This window comes from Rhamphochromis sp. 'chilingali' (genome assembly GCF_963969265.1).
Source record: "Rhamphochromis sp. 'chilingali' genome assembly, chromosome: 4".
Taxonomy (NCBI): Eukaryota; Metazoa; Chordata; class Actinopteri; order Cichliformes; family Cichlidae; genus Rhamphochromis; species Rhamphochromis sp. 'chilingali'.
Genome location: NC_137948.1, coordinates 12025889 through 12048304, shown reverse-complemented (window position 1 = coordinate 12048304; position 22416 = coordinate 12025889). Strand labels below are relative to the sequence as shown.

Genomic DNA, 22416 nt, shown 5'->3' with positions numbered 1-22416 from the left:
GGTGAACCAATCAGCTGTATATCTCTTAAGCCGCGTGTCCACCCAAAAGTACCCGGAAGTCGTAGTCACAGAAATTTTTGTTTCCAAGGAAATAAAAAATGTTTAAAAGGCCCGTGAAAATTAAGCAAAAGAAAAAAATTTAAAGAAAAATCCGCTGACATAATAAAAAGAGACGGCTGCTTTTACACCCTGGAGTTGGTGGTAAAGACGGGTACTCCAATCAGAAATGTTCAGCGCTTCAAAACCACCCAAAGCAGGGACCTTTTTGGTGGGGGGTTAAATAATTACCCCAAACGTAACTGAAAGTATGGTCCCTAGTCCCTGGTAAAAGTTCCTGTGGTGGAAACGCGGCTTTAGTGACGGTGAGGGTTTGTGTCAGTGTCTTCATGTGCTCCTGCATACATGCCTGTTTACACAAACTGCTGCAGGCCATTTCCTACTTTAATACAAATGAGTGCTCTTCATACACACAAAAAGAATGGGAGCGGTCATTGTCCCTGAACGCATCTTCTTGCAGTAATAGTACAACACTAGATTACAATTGCCAGGAATGACAGCTTGTGAAGATAACAAAAACCTGGCCCAATTCAGAGACAAAATATTTTACAGTTTCCAAAAAAAGGAAAAAAAAAAAGAAAAAAAAGAAAAAAAAATTCTCAAAAAGGTACAAAATAAAGATATGAATAATATAATGCAACTTTACATTTTTGTAAAAAAAAAAAAAAAAAAAAAAAAAAAAAAAAAGAAGAAAAAAGAAAGAAAGGCATGAACCCATAAACAAACAACCCCCCCAAAAAACAAGAAATCAAACAAACAAAAAAAATTTTAAAAAATGAGTACTGAACACATTTGGTCTCAACCAAAAAAATATATTCTTTGTGACTTTAATTTCATTTTAAGAAGCAACTTGCAAATCCCTCAACATCCCAAGGAAGAAATACCTACCATTTAGGGTTAGGAAACAATTACATTCCCTAAAGGTTTTGAATTTTTTATTTTAAATGAACCAAATTTTCTTGTTTTGTTGCAACGTTTGAAACTTTTTACATGTCAGTACAAAAACCGTTGTCAGCCTTACAAAGAACAAACAAAGCCCTCTAACGGAATAAAGAGTTTGAGGGAAAACGAGGAAGAGGAGTGGGAGGACAGGTCCGTGGGAGTGACAATATGTTCTTTAGTTCCCAGCAGAAATGCTACAATCCCTCCACAAACTTCTCCAGAGTGTCCCCTGTAGCATCTCCTACCATCCCCAAGTCATTGCTCAGCCCTCCTCTGTTGGGCGTATTAAGCTGCGGTAGCATGGCGCTTTGTTCTGGTGTCCCCAAGTGTCCTTGCTCCATCGACTGCAGTGGGCCCCCAAGCCCTGTGTGGGGTGAACCCGAGTGGGGTGGGTGCTGAGGTGAGGGTTGGGGCTGGTTCTGGACCTGCGGCGAAGGACTGGAATGTGGGGGCTGCTGCGAGGGTGGACAAGGGGACTGGACTGGTGCTGGGGAGCGGACCTGGTTGCTGAGGGCGTTGGCTAAAGCAGGTTGGCTGGGGAGGTGGGCTCCGCCTTGAGTCTGCCCAGCCAGGAGGTGGGTTTGAGGGCTCATGGGGCTTGGTTGGCCAGGGGAGCCCATCTGCTGCTTTAGGACAGCCTGCTGCTGGGGAAGTTGCTGCTGCTGCTGAAGCAGTCGTTGATGCAGTAAATTTTGGGTCGAGTCCATCCCCATGCCAGACTGGGCCATCTGAGCCATTGGTGGGAGCTGACCCATGGGGCCCCCAGGTGCCCCTGCCTGCATTTGCATTTGCTGCTGTTGTTGCTGTTGCATTCGGAGCTGGGAGTAGGTGGGTGTTGTACCCTGCGACTGAGCAGCAAACTGACCCGGGTGGCTCTGTGGTAACACTCCCTGCTGTTGCTGCTGCTGCTGCTGTTGTTGCTGCTGCAATAAGAGTTGCCTGCGGAAAATCTCCTGGATCTGGGGGTTTGCATTGTGCGCGGTGTTCAGCTGCCCTTGAGTCCCTAATGCAGCCATGCCCTGCACTTGAGGCTGCTGTGGTTGCTGTGGTGGCATCCCCGTCCTTTGCACTGCCCCTCCAGACATAGCCATATTCTGCATTGCTGGCATGCCAGGCTGCTGTTGTTGGCCTGCTTGTTGCTGCTGTTGCGGTTGTTGCTGCTGCGGCTGGTTGGCATGGTACTTGGCTGTTCGCTGTTTAATGAACGCAGCCATTAGCTGAGGGTTTGATTTGAGGATGTTTAGAACTTGCTGCTGCTGCTGGGGTGAGCTGGGAGACTTTAGGGTGCGGAGGAGGTCCTGCAGAGCATTTGGAGGTATAGCTCCAGCTCTCTGGGGAGTCTGTGGCCGGGCACCGGGCTGCTGTGGTATCAGCATCCTCTGGCTTTGCTGGGGTTGCTGCCCTGGTGGCATCATGGCTCGCTGCATGGTCATGGGCTGCTGTGGGGACTGGCCTGGAACAAGACCTGGTTGTTGAGTTTGACCTGGCTGGATGGGGCCTGAAGCTCCACCCCACTGTCCAGTGGCCATACCAGGTTGCATGACTGGTGGTCCCCGGGGCCCAGGCACCATCTGCATTGCTGGCTGCATTGGTGCCGTCATGCGCTGTTGTGGCTGCTGGGGATTCATGGGCAAACCATTCACATTGACACGGTAGTTCCGCTGGTTCTGCTGGGCCTGCGCCATCATTTCGATGCGCTGTGCCATCTTGACTGCAGCGATGGGAGGTGGCTGCTGAGATAGCTGCTGTGATGGTTGGGGGGGCTGAGGGAGAGGGGACTGCTGCTGGTGTAGAGGGGAGGCCTGGGGCCCAGGTTTGCCCTGAGACACCGGTGCCTGAGCTTGGGCAGTGCGAGGTGCATTGGAGAAAGACGGCGACATGACGCCTGCTGAGTTGGGGGTCTGCGGCTGGTTGGAAAGAGGCTGCTGGGGTGTTTGGGGAGTGCTGGGCTGAGTGTGGGAAGTGGGAGTGCTAGGGGCAGCTGATGGCGGTGGGGATGGTAGCGGCATGGTTCTGCATTGCATGGTGGCCATTCTTCTCCTCATCAACTGGGCCTGCTGGAGCCTGTGCTGCAGCTGCTGCTGGCGAAGCTTGTGCTTGATGTTCAGGCAGAACGGGACAGGACACTTGTTCTCCTGGCAGTGCTTTGCGTGATAACAGCATAAAGCAATAAGCTGCTTACATACAGGACAGCCACCGTTGGTTTTGCGTTTGCAACCCTTGGTGTGCTGTACCACTCGCTTCATCTTCTGGCAGGACGGCAGAGAGCAGTTGGCATTGCGACACTGACAAGCATGGACCAGCGACTGAATGCACCGTTGAATACTTAAACGCCGGCTCTCCTGTGGGCTCTTGGAGGCCTCCCCACTCTGGCTGTTGTTATCATCATCCAGGCCAAGACCCCACTTGACCATCTGGTGCTCATGGCCCTTTGTGTTGTAGCAATTAATGCAAAGATCAAAGTCCTAAGAGGGAAAAAAGAAGAAAAGGGGACATAGTAATTAAAGTCCAACCAAAGATGGTAAACTAAAAAGTTTACTCAGTTCATGTACGTCATTCCACGTATCTGACAGATTTCCACTTCCAATCATCCTTTTTTTCCTCTCTCCCTAGTTCCAACCTGACACAAAATAATCGAGTGTAAAAACAACAGTGCAGTGGAAACTAACCTCGCACACAGTGCAATGGTAGCGTGTCTCCACGTGGTGCTTGCACTCGTTACAAGTATAGACAAAACGATCCTGTCCCTGGTTGTGCAGTTCAACGAGCATGCACATGGTGCTCCACTTGCACCTCCTGAGGGAGCTGAACTCCCAGTGCTTGTCCCTTGCCAGAGTCAGGAAGGCATCACGGCCATCCATCAGGTCACAGGAGAGCAATGGGTCGGGGTCCACGATGGGCGGCAAAGTGTTGACCATGGGCCCAGAATGAAGGTGAATCACGAAGAACACCTTAAGCAAAGGAGAGGGGGGAAAAAATCAAAATAAAGTATGACTTACTTTCGTTATTCGGACTGTTCCCCACTAGTTAACCTTTTGATCACATCCATAAAATTATTGTTCATCACCTCCCAATTTTCACTACCACAAAAAAAAAAAAAAAAACAAGAAACAAGTCTGACCTCTTTATGCTTCTCCATGGTGGCGTACAACTTCTGAGACAAATCATTAGCTACATTTGGCATCCCAGGCTTCTTCTTATTGGCTCGGCTCACGCTGCTCTTGTTTTTATTGGTCTTCTTGTTGTTCTTCTTCTTAGCGTTTTTACTGTCACTTGGTGTTCCCTAAAAAATATATTAAAGAAAACATGTTATGTATGAATTATTCCATCATTATATATTCTCACTGTTTCCAGTGCTAAAACTTAGCACAGAGTGCACAAATTTTCACAGTTCATTAGTTACTCTCTGCCTTGGTTTGATGTCACCTTAATCTCATTAAATTCCACTGAAATTATTTTGATTCAAATATTTTTAATGTTTAATGTTTTATATGTTTAAGGTAGTAGTACATAAAAATACATTTTTTAATTCTTTAAACTCCTTATATCGAATCATTCACCTGCAATGGAAAGACAAAGATAGTAACACAATACAAGATAGTGGAGTTTCTGGTGCTCTACTACATCAAACCTTCATATAATAATCATACCTCTGGAGTTTCAGAGGCAGCTGTGTTCTCCTCCTTCTTCCGCTCTTCTTCCTCCTGCTCCAGCTCCTTGATGCTCTCTTCAAGCACATTAGGCCAGAAGTCACCTTCAAAGTAAGGCAGCTCATTGGCGCTGGTCAGTCGGTCTTCAGTTGCCTGTTTGAAGATATCCTGAGAGACGGATGGAAAACACTGGGTTAATCCCAACAACAGCTAGTGAGACATCTGATTAATATAACAAAGACCTCAGTAGTCAATAACATTATCATCTGCCCTTTACAATTTGGTCACTTTAGCTTTTATGTGGTAATAATTAGAGATGGACCGATCCGATATTACGTATCGGTCCGATACTGACGTAAATTACTGGATCGGATATCGGAGAGAAATAAAAAATGTAACCCGATCCATTAAATATCAAAAAAGCACCTCACAAAACTTGCAACATGGCGTAACTCGGCTCATAACCGTAGCACGTCGCAGCAGTATGCATCACGTGATAGAGCGGCTGTGTGTATTTGTAGCCTTGCTACCAAGCCAGCATTTCATCTCAGAGGAAGTTATCCCCGGGAGAAGTAAAGCAAGTGTGTAAGTTCATCTCTGAATGTTTGTAAAGCATTCCCGCGTTAAGCTTAACAACCGATATATGGAGCGACTGCCTCTCTCCCTCTCCTGCTGCTACTTCAATCGTGAAACTGATCAATGATCAGCTGATCGGCTATTTTGTCGCGAGTCCGTCTCTCTTCTTTGTTTTTGGCCCACTTTGCACCAGAAAGAAGAAACCAGTGGCTGAACAACAGCAGCACGTTTAACCTTGATAAGCTGTTGTTAGAATTTATTTATTATTACTTTCTACACCAGGATCTTTTTCTACGCAGCTGACAGCTGGTAACTGTGCAGGGGCAGATCTAGCAAAGTTTAGCCAGGGGGGGCCGATAGGGCATTAACAGGGAAAAGGGGGCACAAAGACATACTTTTCTTTCTTATTCTCATTTAAAATGTCTAGCTTTTAATAAATAATTATCCGAATCTTACACCCAAAGTTTTAATCTGATGTAAAATGTATAGAAGTCCATTACTGTATATAGTAACTATTAAGTCTAATATACCCTAGTAAGCTATAGTACTTTTTCCTTTGGGAAGATACCATCTGTGCAGTCTGCAATTCTGTAGAAGAAAGATGTTGAATCTAGTTAATTATTCTTGAAAAATAATTTCTGGGCATTTTTTTCACACTGCATCAAATTGAAGTTGATTACGTCAATTAAGCATCATGAGGTGGGGAGTGGTTCCTTATTATTATTATTATTTTTGCTGGGAGTTTTAGAACTCTATTACTTAGGTTGCTTACTCTTTAAAATACCAGAATAGGGAGGATGGAGTAGGTTTAAGTTTATTAGATTGATCAGTGTTGCTGAACTATGAAATATTTTGGGTGCAGTGTATTTTTTGCATACAGGTATAACAGAATAGCTTTAGTGTTTTCGTTTTTTTTTGTTTATTTTAAACTTGAGTATGAACTTATACAAAAAGCAGCTATATATATATATATATATATATATATATATATATATATATATATATATATATATATATATATATATATATATATATCTGACATCTCTAGTAATAATATGCAGTCCTTCATTCTGCCTTGTTACCTTGTAGTCATGCAGGATCCTCTCAGCAAAAGCCTTGTCCAACATCTTCCTGTACCACTCCTGCAGTCTTTTAGGCTTGGGGATCTTCTGGTCAGGAGGATGGCAGTGAAAGATATAGTCGTCACCTTCACTGGGAGGACATGCCCAGATGTGGGCCTGGGCATATCTGTGAACACACGTGAACAGTAAGTCAGGCCAAAGAGACAGTGATGACGTTACCCTGAGACCTGGATCTACTGAGGCTTTTGCCAGTTGTGCAAGTCGTCAGGAAGAACAGACAAAGAATAGAGTGAGCCTTACCCAAGTTTCTTGACATATTCTAGATAGCCAATAAGGATCTCATGGTAAACGGCTGTTCGTAGAATCCGAGGTCTGAAGAAGTGAATACTGTCAAGGTATGATATGTAGACCCGTCTGCAAAGGTTAAAAAGAAAGAAGACAAGTTAAATCTTACGTGAACCACAGAAAACCGCAAAGAAAAGTTAATATTATTTATTGCTGTGTGACATAATTGAATGCACAGACCTAGTGTTGGGGAATGGGCACTCAGAGCCATACTCCTGTACGTGCATGCCGAAGAAGCACACGTCTACACCATCAATTTCCTCAAATGCGAAAAGTGCTTTGGTTCTATAAGGAAAGGCCTCTGGCATTTCACCTGTATCTACAAACCTGTTGAAACCAACAAAAGGAAATATTAAAATGTATAGCCATGAAAATATGACTTGAATCGTCCCACTGTGTTCTTCACATCTGCTAAAATCAGTGACAGACGTGGAAAGCCAGTAGCTTTCAGCAGATGTGAAGAACACAATGGGACGATTCAAGTCAAGTTGCCTTTAGTCAATAAAAAGCTAAAAGCCTTAAATCATTTAACTTTAAGATAACAGGCTCTTGGAGTAGGGACTCCTCCCTGCAAAGATAGGACACGCATTGTTGACTTTGATCCCATGGTGAATCTAACAACACCGTAAGGCCTCCTAGGAGGGTGTGCACGACATCTCATCAAACAGGCATGTTTCACAATTACGCTGAGTGGGTGTAAAATCTTTATAGAGGACATTGCATTCTTTATGGCAATTAAAATAAGCTAGGGAAAAACACAAGCCTTGCCAGCTTATCTACAAATTAAGGAGGTTTGGCTACCCTCACCCAAACTGTTGACTCTTTGGTTGTTCATTTATTTGACTAAGGCAACCCTAGTAGACAAGTACAAAATATGTTACTTTCAATGGAAAACATTGTTTTTAAAATTCTAATATCCAAACATCCTATCCCACTTTCTCCTCTGTTAATGATGGTCTTACCTAGCTTTCATGCCTGGTTTAATCTCCACCGTTTTATCAGAGCTTGCCACCACTCGTACAAACACTTCCCCAGCCTCTGGGTGGTTTTGTCGCTTCAAGTATTTATTCACACGGTCCTCTATGTACGTTCCCAGTCGTGTTGCTTGCAGCCCTACAACAGACAAGCACAAGGCAGAAGTTTGAAAAGGGTCAAATCTGTTTCCTGAAGCAGGAGCTTCATTTTTCCAGGAAAAAGTACACAACCTGCAGCATGGAGAGAACAACAACATTAGGACACTATCGATGGTCTATGTTAGACTATAAAACTTCAGATCACCAATATGTCACTAACATATTCCATCAAAGTCAGATATGGTCCTCCAGGCCTAAACTGATAGTTAAACTACAAGGCTAACACCACACTGAGATGTATGCAGACCATGGGCACATGGAGGAAGTCTTAGCTTGTTAAGACAAATCTTCAATAATCTGCTGACATTCTGAAAAATCCACAAATAAATAGCCGTGAAAGATGAACCAAAGACTTCACATCTGAAACAGGAAGGAGTACTAACTTCTTGCTGAGAACTTGTTTTCCTTTCGTGTTTTTCCACTTTTCTTCAAACAGTTGTCACAGATAAATCTGAGGAAAAAACAACATATCATACAGAGGGAGGTTAAACACACTGTTAGCGGAAATACAAATTTGCAAAAATGTACAAAAAGCAATGGCGGTCAAAATTCTCACCCAGATGGCCAAATGACCTCGTAGTGTAAGACGCATATTTGGTGCATCTTCCGTCCACAATCTTTACATTCAACAAACCTTAAAAAAAGAAAACATACAAAAAAATCGTTAATATTCATCATCATCAGTGGGGCTGTAGCTTATTCCAGCTGTCACGGGGCACAAGGTGGGCTTAATGCTGGACACATCACTAGTCTGTTGCAGGGAATCACAAAGAGATGGAAAACCGTTTGTGGATTCTCATCGACAGCTAATTCTGAATCACCACTTTCACATCCCCAACGAACCCAACACATATCTTTGGACTTTGGGAGGAAGCCAGAGTACAGAGAGAGAACCCTCTGTGTGGAGTTAGCATGGGATGCTTTCACTTTTCAAATTTAAAACCAAAGAAAATGCAAATACAAAAAAAGAAACGCACACAAAATTTAACAGAACTAAAATATCACTCAGTTCTCACACATCGTTACAAAATACACACTATTCCAGTCGTGTTTCCCCGTGGTTATCATTTGTATGAATGTTGATATCTTTACTGCTCGGGCAGCAAGCAACAGAGATCGTCATTCACGTCAATGTTCCTCCAGTCGTTACGCTCGTGCAAGCCAGCCAATACAAGAGCGCCTTTGTGGGAGGTTTAGCATAACATTTGTGCAACATATCTAAAAATCACAGTGACCAATCTAAAAGACAGCTACTTTATGACCTGTGCTCTCTAATCCAAGCCCTCACTAGAAAGAGAGAACTTCGACATCAAGTTACACTCAGCAGGTGGTGCTGCTGAGCTGCCCTTGGGCTTCACTGAAACCAAAGAGATTGATCAGAGAGAAAATATGCAGACTGTGCAGAAAAAAAACACACCAAAACAAAGCCAGATGTGGGTGGCAGGGGAAAAAACTGTTTAAAGATGTGATCAGCAACACATGAACAGAAAAAGGCATCAGAGATTAACTCTGGGAAAAGAAGCAAAGACCGACCATTCTGAGTTCCTTTCACTGAAGGGTGTGTGGTTTGTGTTGACTTACGGTTCAGGGTCGAGGACATCGTTCTTCTTCCGCTCAAACTGGTCTTTCGATATCCTCCTAAAGTGTGGGCAAAACGACCAGAAAAAGTTAACCAAGTAATACCGTGACTATAAAATAGTAGATAAATAACACAGATATTGAATAGTAAAATCTTTTTTCAAGCAATGTGTTCACATTAAGATGGTTTTAAAGTTAGAGATGTCAATATTTCAGTGGATGTTCGCATCTTAACTATGAAGCAATTCTGCTGAAACAAATTGTTAACTTCACTTTTTTAAAATTTTGAGAACAAAAATATTATGATCTTGGATTGCAGTTGTTTTCTGTGGTTTGACCAAGGTGTGTGCAACAAACTGGATGTATCCAAACAGGAAATATTGGAGTCTGGAAACATTATGTGGGATTACACTGTGCCGATTCCCAAGTTGGAAACACTGAACATCAGACAAAATCTCCCTCTTATGCATGTCTGGTACAGATTTCAACCATGAAGCAAAATCTTGATGTTGATTTAGTTTCTGTATTTTAAGAGACATTTTAAGGGATTGTTTTTCTATTAGAATGAATTTAGTGTTGTAGGATTTTAAAGATCTGCAGAAGCCAGTGTTTTACTTACGTCTGTGGTTGTGCAGGATCATCTCCTAACGTCACATTATCCCCCTGGATCTCATTGAAACATTTTTCACAGAAATGATACCTGCAAGAAAAAAAAACCCAAACAAACACAAATTCAGCACGTTAAAAATGATAAAGATACCAGGATACAAGATTATCGTTGTATTCAAATGTGAGTCATATTGCAAAAGTTGATGTTACGCTATAGGATTGAGTGTGCCCAGGCAAATTGTACAAAATAACACTAGATTTTTATATAGAGCGGGGATTCCCTGAACTCCTATTGAGAGTGTAAATGGACTGCGCTGCAGGAGTCTCATGCCGTGCTGCTGCGCTGCTCAAAAACGCTGCAGTTCCACAGTTTATACAGGAGGGGGTGCAAGGTACACTGTGTAAAGCAATGTGCTGAATTCTACTGAGAAGAGAAGTCAATGATGGGGAAGGCAGCTTGTGGCCTAAACTAAAGCGTTATATTTTCAGTCATCACGCAACACAGGGGGCAGCGACAATGAATTCACATAGTCCCCTTGACAGATGCCGAGAGAAAAAAAACAATTAACACATGGCTTGTTTTTCTTTTTGTCTGATGGTCATTTGGGTGTTTCTTCTAATGTATGACGCTGGAACCTAACAGTTAATAAATGCGAGCAAAACCATTTTGAAGTCTCATACTGTGCCAGGACTTGAAGGCAGAGCCATTAAAACCGTAACTGGTATGACAGCGATCCCACTACAGCTACAGATGAGCAGAACCCGGGCTCACAGGGGATGCGCAACAGTTCAAATAGCTGCAATTTTGGTCCATCAAAACTGTGCATGCAAATGTGCAATGCAAATGAGATTCCTCGGTGAGATTAAGCATGTGCTCACCCAACATTTGTTTTTTGACCTAGTTGAACAAAACACACACTTTAAGTACATTTATTCATAAAAAGGTACCTGTTCTGGTAACTGTAGTATGTGCCTCCAGTAGGTATGGTGCAGAGCTGCTTGCCATAACAACAGAGGGTTTGAGGGGAGAACTCGTACTGTAAACACAAGTGAGACAACAAGAAAGGTCAAGAAGGTCCAAATAAAACTGTTCAAGAAAAAAGTGAGTCTGAAGATTAGAATTTAGAGTTTGGGCTTTGGTTTGGAAAATCTTTGCCAAATTTCAGTGAGAACTCAAAATGTGGGCAGGTAAAACTTGGGCTCATCCTAATGAAACATTAATTTAAACCGAGAGCAGAAGCAGAGTTTAACACTACATTTATAATATAAACAATATCCAAACAGTTATTTATAGAAGACAAAGAATATTATCCTGAAATAAAACTGCAGGCATTCAATAATCTATTGTCCACCCACTCGATCTCACCTTTCTCCCACAGCAGTAGCCCAGGCCCTGCATGACAGGGTCAATCTCGGACTCAAACACCTCAGCCAGCTTAGAGCAGTACTTGTAGACACGGGATGTTTTGCGGTTGTAGAGCCAGGCGTTGTTGAACATCAGCCAGACATCATCCACATATTGCCAGGGCTCCTGGTACTGGCCTGTGTCAAGCTTGCGCTTTATTGTGGACAAGTCTATTGGATTCTTCACAATGTCAAAGTAATCCTAAAGAGAGAAGAAAGAGGAAAGTTTTACACGATTAAGAGTTAAGATGGTGCATCTCAATTATCTGTTCACACCAGAAGTACAAGCAACACTTTGAAACACCTACAAGTGCTGCTGTGTTTAAGCAGCCAGCTGTTGTTTGCTACATACCGGGATACCCAAGAGCATAGGGTCTACTGGTTGTCTAAAGGGCAGGGACTCGGGGTCCTGCCTGTACAGACTCTCCAGAGTTGGCATCAGAGCCTGGCGCAACTCCTCGGGTTTAAAAACTGAAAAATATACAATGGAAAGCCAAGGTAAGGGGAAATTTTGGGTAAAGGTGAAGAGAAAAAAAAGGAAACAAAAATGTTTCTATATTGTACGTTTAGTTACTTGACACTACCCCAAATTATTTGCCTGTAAGGGAAAACTACTTCTTTCCAAATTATAACCAATAGCATAACAATTTTTCCCCCACTGTACCAGAGTTCTACAATTTCATTTACATTTCCCAGCACTTCTGCTCTTTGTAGGTTTCTATATTACAAAGTTTATTATTAAAGTTCAAAGTATCGCAAAAGTATCTGGACATAATTCTGTCAGCGCAACTAATGATGGTATTTTGACTTTATCATTGTATACATTAACAGCAATAACTAAAACCCTCCCTGATTACTGAGGAAACCTCAGAGTTTACGCAGAGTTTTTCATTCCCCTGGCCCTAGACTCACTTTTCCGCCGTGACTGAGATGGGGATGAGGTGGTTGTGCTGTTAGCTCCACCCTCTTCCTCTTCTTTGGGTTCCGTCTTAATTTCCAGCTTCTTCTCCTCCACCTCCATGGGCTCCGGCTTTTCCTCTGGCTCTTCCTTCTTGGCCAACATTGAAGCAGACTCATCTTCAGTCTATAAACATATAGGTAAAAGACATTTCATACCACAGTCATGTAAACAATAGAAATAGCCATCTACTCATGACAGTAATACTCTTTAGAATAATGATTTTCTTGTTTATAACCTCATGAGCTCAATTATTTGTGAATCCCTTGACTTTGTTATTCTAAGTTGACCAAATGCTTTATATGGCATTTTTTAATGCTGACAGCCAAGGACAGCTCACTAGCTTCAACCAGCCAATGGTGTAGGCGGCATGTTGTTTTCTTCACAAAAAAAAGTGAATCCAAATCAGGTCGTGATCTAATGAACAACTATCAGATAAGGTGTCTCTTAATTAGGATTAATTAAAATTATAAGCATAAATAAGTTATAGTTTAGGTCTTTACTCATTTTAAATTGCAGTCACAGCTCACCTCCATCTTGGGCTCAGTTTTTCCACCAGCAGCCTCAAATTCCTGTTGATCATGGTGCGTCTCCGTTTTGACCTCTTGGGTAGGCAGGTCTGCTCCAACATGCTGCGAGTGCAGGTCGGCGCTGGCGGCTGAGGCTGGTGTGGGCACCCGATTATCCAGACTGGCTCCTGGCTGAGACAGCTGAAACACAAAAGAGGGAAAAAAGGACAGGGAAGGACAGGGGCAAAGAGGGAGGAAAAAATACAGTCATGTGTTTGCAACAACTTTTTTTTGTTTGTTTTGTTTTGCATGCAGGGCTCTGAGGCTATGACACGAATGCACACCTCCCCGTATACATATCATTGCTCCCTTACGATGAGAGGTGTAATATTCCCATTGTGATTGGGGGGGCTTACAAACAGTGGTGAAAATGAAGTTATTAGATAGAAAAGGTGGATGTGGATGGGATGGTTTGGTACATGGCAGGCAGAGGGATGGGAGTTTGCACGGGAGGGAGGAGGGAGTCAAAAGTGGAGGGCATGCGAAGAGACTCAGTCTCACCGGCGTGGTAGGGGGCTGAGGTGGGGGCTGCGTCTGTGCTGCTGCAGGGAGCTCCGTCTGGGGTTGGGACTGGGTGGGGCAGGGCGGGGTGGCACCCTGGGCTGGGGCTGGGGCAGGGAGGGTGGGGGTAGAGCTGCGGCTGGAGGGCTGGGGGAGCGGCAGGTTAGTGGCCCCCCCAGCCGTAGAGGCAGAGGAGGCAGCAGGCGGAGGCGTGGAGTGCAAGGGGGTTTGGGAAGAGGCTAGCTGTGGGCCCAGCGAGGGGCCAAGTGCATTCATGGGGATGTTAGCACTCTGCTGCTGTTGCTGCTGCTGGAGAGAAGGACACACAAAGAGCAGGCAGACACACACACACAACAAGCAGACAAACATACAGTCATAAGGTCAAACAGACAAACACAACATAGCACACAATTTGGGGTTTAGAAAGCACCTTGTGATTGGTAAAAACAATTTAAGAGTAATTAGTGTGTTGTATGAATGGTGAAGTAATTTGAGTTTAGTTCTTCAGCAACTAGTTGCAATTAGGCGAACTCTGAACAACTGTACCAAAATCAGCCAATCCAAAACCATTATGCGGCTCAGGTAACTACAGCGCCACCTCATTCGTGTCTCACCTGAGTGACAGCAGCCTGTGCCTGTGGCTGACCCATGCCTGGCACCACTGTGACATTCATCGCACCCGTTGCAGCAGCTGGAGCAGATCCTGGAGGAAACTGGTTCTGAGGCAAAAACTGACCCTGGTTGGCAGTCTGACCCACCATGTTTCCTCCACTGTGTCCAGTCATCATGCCCTGGGCCTGGGGCATCCTAGAGGGAGACATTCCCATCTACGAGGCAGGAAAGAAGATATTACTAGGTGCAGTAATCTTATTTGTACACCTAAGTTAGCTTATGCATTACTTGAGAGCGTGTAACTGGGTGCCAGCTCATGTTACACGCCTGCCCCATGTGTGGGTGTGATTTTTGTGGCCCGCGGTCTGCCCCCTTACCGCTGGGACTGAGTTTATGTTCATCTGTTGAGGGTGATTCATGGGTGAGGCAGCACGGGGTCCCATTGTTGCTTGAGACATCTGGGCATTGGGTAGAGTCATGTGGTTGAACTGGTTGATTCCTGTACAGAGGAGTAAATCAGACACTTTAGAAATTGGCACAACAAATAGGAATAAAGAAATATGCCCCAAAGCCAAGCTGGTAGAGAGAAATGTTTTCCTGATTAAGTTCAATTGTAACTTCCCCATTCTTCTTCTTGCCTCTCTTGTATGCAGCTCATTATTTCCTGTACCATACATTTTATGCAGTGTTAATAAGCATGTCTGGCTATCCTGTCTATTCTACCAGTTGTTTTATTTCACTTTTTGTGCACTCTGAAACTCCCATATGTATTATTAAAAATGTACCTTGTGAAGCCTGCATGCGACTCATGATCTGATTTGGCATGTTGGGAAGAGGAATAGGTCCATCTGCAAAAACAAAACAAACTTGTACAGTTAAAAGAAAACAACAATAACAATTAAAAATAAATACATTGCAACATCAGAGACAGATGCTGCTGTTGATAGGCTGCTCACTGAGCTCAGCTCATATATCCATTTTCAATTTTAGACTGGGGGGGAAACGACCTTTTGAAAGTGATTAGACCTGTTAAGGCACATATATAATAGGTAGGGCTGTGCGATATGACCAAAATCTCATATCCCGATATAAAACATCTATCGTCCGATAACGATATAAATCACAAAAATTAACATTTTCTGTAAATTCTGTGAATCTCGGGTAGCTGAAGTGTTTCCAGCTGAGCGTCGTGTAGCTGGAGTCGAGTGTTTTACCGATGCATGAAACTACACATTTTTAGACATAAGTTGTAACGGCCGCCGTTTTCTTTGGGAGTATTTATTACATGGCGTGCTGCGGGGAAAAGCCTGTTCTAACGTTTGAGTCTAAGGTTTTGGGTTTTTTTAAGCACCTGACGGCTCTTTTTTGCTTCTCATCCGTAAATACTCTGCATACTCTTTCACGCGATTCAGTTTATTTTGAAAAGTCTCAACAGGATCTTGAGCTTTATTGTGAAAGGTATGTGGAAAATAAACAAGCGGACACGTGATAGTTTTACCGTCGTTGTTGCTAACGACAACAACGCATAAAAACAGGTGCTTGTCCATCCGTAGTGTGGTTATATTAAATATAAGAGAAAAAGAGAACTTTAAGAAATGAATATAGCCACTACAGTGACCATCAAAAAGATGAAAAAATATTGCTGTAAACAGTTTATTTTGCAACACCACGAAACAAACGATAGCGTAAAATGAAACGATAGACGTTTTTATATCGTCATCCGATATATATCGTTATATCGAACAGCCCTAATAATAGGGCAATATGGATAAAGCCTCTGGGCATACAAACATGACTAAAAGTACAATTTATAATTCTGCCATAAGCCTTTCAAATTGAGAGGGCTGTACAGGTGAACCACTGGTATTTTTATATAACCATAACTGGGTAATTAAATCAATTTGAAAACAATGTGATTTTACCCAAAACACGTTCATATAATCTTACACTTACTCTGTGGTCGTGGGCCCAAGGCATTGGGCTGGGCTAGGACTGGTTGCTGGGTTCCCTGGGCAGCCATAGGTGCCTGGTTGATGATCTGTTTCTGAAGCCTTGAACGCCTCTTCTCCTCCAACTCTTTTTGGATTTTGTATATTTTCTCAGCCAAAAAGTGATAGTACTCGTCCTAAAAGGAAGAAGGTTGGAGGGATGAAGAAAGGCAATATGAAACACTGAGGGAAAAGGCATGTTCTGTGAAATTTTGAACTATGGTAAAAGCCTTTGAAAAGCGTTTGATGTTGAATGTGTCAAGTTGAGCAATTCAAGTCAGTCAATTCAACAACCTGATGCGGTTTTTCAGGATACTTACCCGGCTGTTAGCTGACTCATACATATCACCTTCCACCTTTCTGGCGTAGGCCACTAAGTTCTCCATTCGTCTGTCCTTCAAAGCTGCCGGATCAGGGGTAGGGAATATGGCTTGTACTCTGTTGCAGGAAAGCACAAGATAAGCAAATAGAACTTCTGATAACTTCTACTTAATTTCAAACCATTGCCTTAAATATCCAGCCTTTCAAACAAAATCAAAAGGTGCCTAACAGGTAAGATCTCTCCAGCTGAGGTATACACTTACAGTTTGTGTACGAGGTGATTGCGCAAGTCCTGAGTGACGTGCTCATGCCAGGCTTTCCTGGAGCCTGTGGCAGAGACAGGTGCTGCTGTGGGTAGGCTGCTCATTGAGCCCACAGCTGACCCATCTGACAGCAGCTGACTGCAGGTGCAAATGAAAAAAATTTAGAAATCCCACATCCATGGATATCTATTCCTGTGGTTACTCAATTTAAAAATATATAATTTAAAAAGAAACCTTAAAAAAAAAAAAACCCAAACAAACAGGCCAACAAGTATTTTTAATAAATGAATGTAATTATTCTTATTATACTTGACAGAGACTGACTTGTTAGTGTTGAGTGTGTTGGGAAGGGAGTCTGTGTGCAGGTTTGTCTGTTCTGAAGTGGGCACACCCATTGCTGCATTTCCAAGAGCCATCTGGTTACCTGTGAATACAGAATACAGTGAGCAAACGGCACTCCCTTGATTTAAAAATCAAACTCAGTGAATAAAATATGGGTATGAACTGTCATTTTTAAGCATAAAAAATTAATTTACCAAGTGCACTGATGGGTCTCATCTGCTGTGGAAGTTGTTGTTGAGCCTGGGTGTTCGGTGCACCTGCTGTCTGTCCTGCGCCTGGAGCCTGCTGGGTTGGAGCCTGTCCAGTGGCCTGACTGCTGTAGGGCAGCCCAAGTGCCGCATAAGCTCTCTGCATTGAGCTGGGGTCTATGGGGGCTGAGGTACTAATGGTGGGAGTACTAGGCTGGCCCACGCCTACAGAGGACATGGAGTTCTGGAGGCCTGTATTCGGGGAGCTTAGCATGGCTGGGGAGGGATATCAAAAAGTCAGCCCACAACATCCACATGACATCATATTGTTTTATATTGGTAACAACCTGCAAACTGTCTCTACACTAATACTGCAACAAGTTAAGTCTGTACACAAAATGCACATGTGAATACTACTAGCCATTTTTTTGAATATAGAAATAATTCAAATGCAGTCATCATTTTAAAAAGAATACTTCAACAGATAAAAACAAAAACACACATACATCTGCATGCTTTGACTTCGGGCAAGATTAAGTCACAACACGGCAGCATGATACAATCAGAACATTAGTGTAAGGCTAAATGCTTTATAAAGCCAGGGACTGAATAAATCTATAAATCCCTTTAAGGGGAAGAGTGTTCACATATTTTTCCGGGTTCAGGTGTTGGTTGGGCTAAAAGACCAAATCTCTTAGTATGCGCAAAGACTCAAATCAAATGAGGCAGAACAAAGAAAAACTACACCGTCTGCATTGGCAGGAGCACAAGCCCCAACATCATGTTTTTTAACATTTAAGCCAAACTGGGGAAGACTAAGACTAAAATGCTTTAAGTGTTGAAATATGAGGTGCCAAAATAAAATAAAATAAATCCAAGTAATCTAGGCAGAAGAATGAGATGATAGGACCTAAAATACAGCAAACCAGCCAGATGATAGCAGGTACATGAGAGAATCAACACTAAACAGGAACAACAGAAGCTTCCAGTATGTGTTGGAAAGAGCATCAAACTCAGCTCTGTTCTGGTAGAGAGAAGAAGTAAATAACCCAACAGCCAATTGCTCTGTCGGACTCCATGAGCACACGCTCTCTGCATCCTCTCTCACCCTCGATCACACTGCTATACCTCCTGTGTGTCAGATTACAAGCCCAGCAGGACCACACTCTTATTCGCCGAGTGCTTTTAGTCATCACAGAGAAGCAAAGGCCTAGAAATAAATAGCCTGACTGACTCTGAATGCCAAGATATACATAATTCCAACACACACATTCCTGACTTTCGAAAGCGAGCCTTTCTAAAAACTACTACTGTGACCATTACAGCTCAATATACCAATCCTGTAATGACTGAGATACAAATTGAGGCCGTTGACAGAAAGCTCACCAGGTTTCAATATCTTGCTTACCAAAAACAATCTCTGAAAACAATTTCAGCCTAGTTTTTGATTTCTGCAGATATAAGTGTCCTGACAATGCTTAGGTGATGGTGGGCCAGAGATCGCTACTTAGCTACTTACGCTGTTGGGTGCGCTTGTCGCTGGCATTCTTCAGCGGCAGGCAGACGGGACAGTCGTGTCGAGTGCAATTTTTCCAGTGGGAGATGATCTGTCTGGACGACGCACAGTGAGCCACTGCAAGAAGAGAAGACGAGAGAGGAACAAGGTTGAAAACTGTGATACCATCTGTCATATTTGGTCACATCCAACCTGACTAACTTGAACTCATTATGGTTGTTGCATTTATTCCAGTAAGACGACATTAAATTAAATTTCATTTTATTCCACACTAGTCAACCTGTAACCAACATCGCTTCTTTCCTCCTCCTTTTTTATGTTTACCAAGAATCCCCAGCTGCAGTTTTTACTTCATCTGAATAACATCTATCACAGACAAGGCACTTGTGGTAGATTACATCACTTCAAAAGACCCAGGTTGAACAATTCAGACTGGACGTTCTTGATGGATCATTCATTTAACATATGATTCACAGTTGTTACTGGGTTCTGTAATGTACTGGCTAATTGCACATCTAACCTCAAGCTTGCCTCTTTTGGGAAAGTTTTTTTTTCTTCCTCAAACTGCATAACAACTGGTCATAAGAAAATTCTACACAGAACACTAACACACAAAAACTTGTTTACACTCTTGTTTACTTGTCCTCTGAGAAAAAAGAAGAAAATCACAACATACTGACACAGTAAATGAGAGACACTCGAGAACAGTCCAAGAAGTTAGCTCACCATTTCAGCCCACTGCAGTAATTTTCCCTCTTGAAAGGCTGCTGGTTGAGCCTAGTGGAGAGGGGACCTACACTGCATTTGCTAATGGGAAACTGAACAAACCGGGGTACTTCATTTCATCTCTGGCCAGGCTAATGTAGTAGGAGCTAATCTGACAAGAAATCACAACCTGGCGCTTGCTTGCTCCTTGGCACTAAGTAAATGCTGGTCCACATTGAACTGCTACATGGATTCAAGGGCTAGGCAGAAATTAACATAATTATGTTTTATTATTTTTGTAAGAAAGCCAAAAGAGCTGGCGAAGACTCAAAGTACTGCTATCATACTGGTATCTTTTTATAAATTCAGTATGCAAAGAAAGGCTCTCATATTTAAGTCCACTGCCAATCCAAGCACGACTCGAACTGCTCACACTATAGACTCTGGGGTTTCTCACTCGAGAATAAATGGAGCCAACAGACTTCAGATAAATCTATAACGTTAGTGATAACTGTGTGTCGGGGAACAAAATCTCACTACACAGTTATTTCAGTGGTGCTGAGAGGCAAGGATCCAAACCAAAAGGAAATGAGCTGGTATGGAGAGAGCAGACACAGACTCCTTTACACTTAACACACCTTGGCCCCTTGAGTGTTTGGCTTGCAACTGAACTTGAGCATTCAAGCCCAAAAGCTGTGCAAAGGGCACAGAGCCAAATTTAAATGAGAGTAGCTTTGGGGGAATTTTTCATGGTAGGAATGCTGGGGCCGACACAGAAAGGAGCAGACAGAAACAAACAAGGAAAAATTCACCAACAGAGTGAAATCAACTTTTGGAAGGAGCAGGAGCAGACTTGGTCACAAACAACGATACGTGTGGGAGTTCCCCTTGTGCAAAGTCTGGTTAAGATAAATAGACCTGCAGCAACAATCAAACTTGCATATGATAAAAATGGACATAAATTGGACTTAAATATATCATAACTAATATATCATCTATGAATAACAAAAAACAAACAAACAAACCACACAATAGAGATGTATGAAAATACTTATGAAGATATATTGAGTTAGGAGATGTTGTTACTGTTTGTTCCCCTGTGTTGCAAACTTGCAAAATTGATAAAGCTGACACGTCCATTAGTTTACCTCAAATAACCTAATCACAAAATATACATTTCAAACATGTACAGAACAAAGAGGAAGAAAACCTAACCTGTAGGCGATTGTAGAATTTTTAAAATTCTAAAGTACCTGAGGCAAAGGGGGACAGGGTTGAGAAGCTCAATTTTATGTTCATGATCCAACAAATAACCCCACAAGCTGCATGTCTTTGGACAGTGGGAGGAAGCCGGAGTACCTGGAGGGAACCCACGCAAACACGGGGAGAACATGCAAATTCCACACAGAAAGACCCCGGCCTGATGTTGGAATTGAACTCAGGACCTTCTTGCTGTGCGGCAACAGTGCTAACCACCATGCCACTGTGCTGCCTTGTGGGGATAGGTTAATTGGATCATCCAAATTGTCACTAGGTGTGAATGTGCGAGTGAATGAGAGCGCGAATGGTTGTCTGTCCCTGTGTGTTGGCCCTGCGACAGACTGGCGACCTGTCCAGGGTGTACCCCGCCTCTCGCTCTATGACAGCTGGGATAGGCTCCAGCGCCCCCCGCGACCCTGAAAAGGATAAGCGGAAGCGAATGGATGGATGGATGGATCCAACAAATAGAGAGGACAAAAATCAAAACATCAAGTTCAGTGTCTCTCTTTAAAAATGATGGAGAGGCATGAACCATAAAACCTTTGGGTGTCTCTAGAAGCACACTAGCTTCAGAAACCATGAGATGCATGAAGGCAGGAATTTCTGAATTTCTAAATTTGGACAAAACAAGAACGGCTTTGGTAACCAAAAACCCACTTCTACTGTTCCATTCACCTTTCAGCACAACAATAACCCAAAGCATACTGCCAAGATGCAACTGGAGTAGCTTTGGGACAATTCTGTGAGTGTTCTTAGTTTAACTGCCAAGATCAAGGTGCACAGAGCTTGTGGAAACTTGGCCAAGAAGGATGTTCAAAGAAGCAGTTCCTACCAAAGGGGCTCCTACATGGAGATTTATACATCTGAAAATGTTTGTGAATGAAATCCGATTTTAAATTTATTCCATGAATCTAATCGCTGTTTCAGGATGATGACAGAAAGGCATACTTCTACCAAAAATAGCAACACAGATGGCCACAATACGAGAATAAATGAAAAGAAAGCTGCTGCTAAAAAAAACGTTATCATGCTCAAATGTCAGCAGTTTTCTTCTTGAGGCAGTTACTGATCAGGTTTGTGTGTAAAATAAGTAGAATTATCACTGTGTTTGTGTGTTCTCCCCGGGTACTCTGGCTTCCTCCCACAGTCCAAAGACATGCAATTTGTGAGGTTAGGTTAATTAATGATTCTAAATTGCCCATATGTGTGAATGTGAGTGTGAATCATCTGTCTCTATGCGTTAGCCCTGTGACAAATTGGCGACCCGCCCAGGCTGTACCCTGTCTCTCGCCCTATGACAGCTGGAATAGGCTCCAGCCCTCCCTGCGACCCTGATAAGGATAAGAGAAAGCACGGTGATCTGTCCAATCTATTCAAGAAACTATTTTTCCTTCAGAAATGGTAACACAGCAACTGAATCTGCAAATTCAGCTGTCAACACAACGCAACCTGAATTAAATAAACCTTAGATTCAGTTACCAATATTGGATCTTAGCAAAGAAATCTCACCCAGTGCAGATTCTTTCCCTGGGGAAAGTCCAGTCTATGTAGCTCAAATTCCTGTGGCTTAAAAAAGTGATGTCATGATGTTTTAATTTCTAGCTTGTATGTTGTTTTGTCATTTGTTTTACTACTCTTATGGGTAGGAGGGGTAAAAACAAGTTAATACTAAATAGACACAGTTATAGATAAAATAGACCATGTTTTTTGTTGTTAAGGGCAGTAGAGGCCTTAAAAAATGCAAAATAAACAAATAAAATAAAAAAAATTTTGTTAAAAGCAGCTTGAATAAAAAGCTGCGGGTGTTTACTAAGAGC

At 42.8% G+C, this 22416-nt stretch overlaps 1 protein-coding gene across 4 annotated transcripts in view; it reads right to left on the bottom strand.

Annotated features, from left to right (window-relative positions):
* Positions 1–724: 724 nt before the first annotated feature.
* Positions 725–22416, bottom strand: part of crebbpa (CREB binding lysine acetyltransferase a) — a 46715-nt gene continuing 25023 nt past the window's right edge. For 2 of the 4 annotated variants that reach the window (XM_080880857.1, XM_080880859.1), the window contains exons 5-31: positions 18638–18751; positions 17125–17394; positions 16913–17012; positions 16589–16726; positions 16325–16442; positions 15970–16141; positions 14802–14864; positions 14394–14515; positions 14019–14231; positions 13405–13713; positions 12865–13044; positions 12289–12460; positions 11729–11847; positions 11339–11578; positions 10921–11009; positions 9983–10063; positions 9367–9423; positions 8342–8419; positions 8169–8236; positions 7615–7765; positions 6833–6979; positions 6608–6721; positions 6308–6473; positions 4650–4817; positions 4121–4282; positions 3669–3950; positions 725–3464 (exon numbers count right to left, since the gene is read on the bottom strand). In XM_080880857.1, coding sequence (XP_080736983.1) covers positions 1194–3464; positions 3669–3950; positions 4121–4282; positions 4650–4817; positions 6308–6473; positions 6608–6721; positions 6833–6979; positions 7615–7765; positions 8169–8236; positions 8342–8419; positions 9367–9423; positions 9983–10063; positions 10921–11009; positions 11339–11578; positions 11729–11847; positions 12289–12460; positions 12865–13044; positions 13405–13713; positions 14019–14231; positions 14394–14515; positions 14802–14864; positions 15970–16141; positions 16325–16442; positions 16589–16726; positions 16913–17012; positions 17125–17394; positions 18638–18751 — 6164 coding nt within the window. In that variant the 3' untranslated portion in view covers positions 725–1193. The remainder of the gene's footprint in view (positions 3465–3668; positions 3951–4120; positions 4283–4649; positions 4818–6307; positions 6474–6607; positions 6722–6832; positions 6980–7614; positions 7766–8168; positions 8237–8341; positions 8420–9366; positions 9424–9982; positions 10064–10920; positions 11010–11338; positions 11579–11728; positions 11848–12288; positions 12461–12864; positions 13045–13404; positions 13714–14018; positions 14232–14393; positions 14516–14801; positions 14865–15969; positions 16142–16324; positions 16443–16588; positions 16727–16912; positions 17013–17124; positions 17395–18637; positions 18752–22416) is intronic. The other 2 variants (XM_080880858.1, XM_080880860.1) reach the window with 2 other exon arrangements.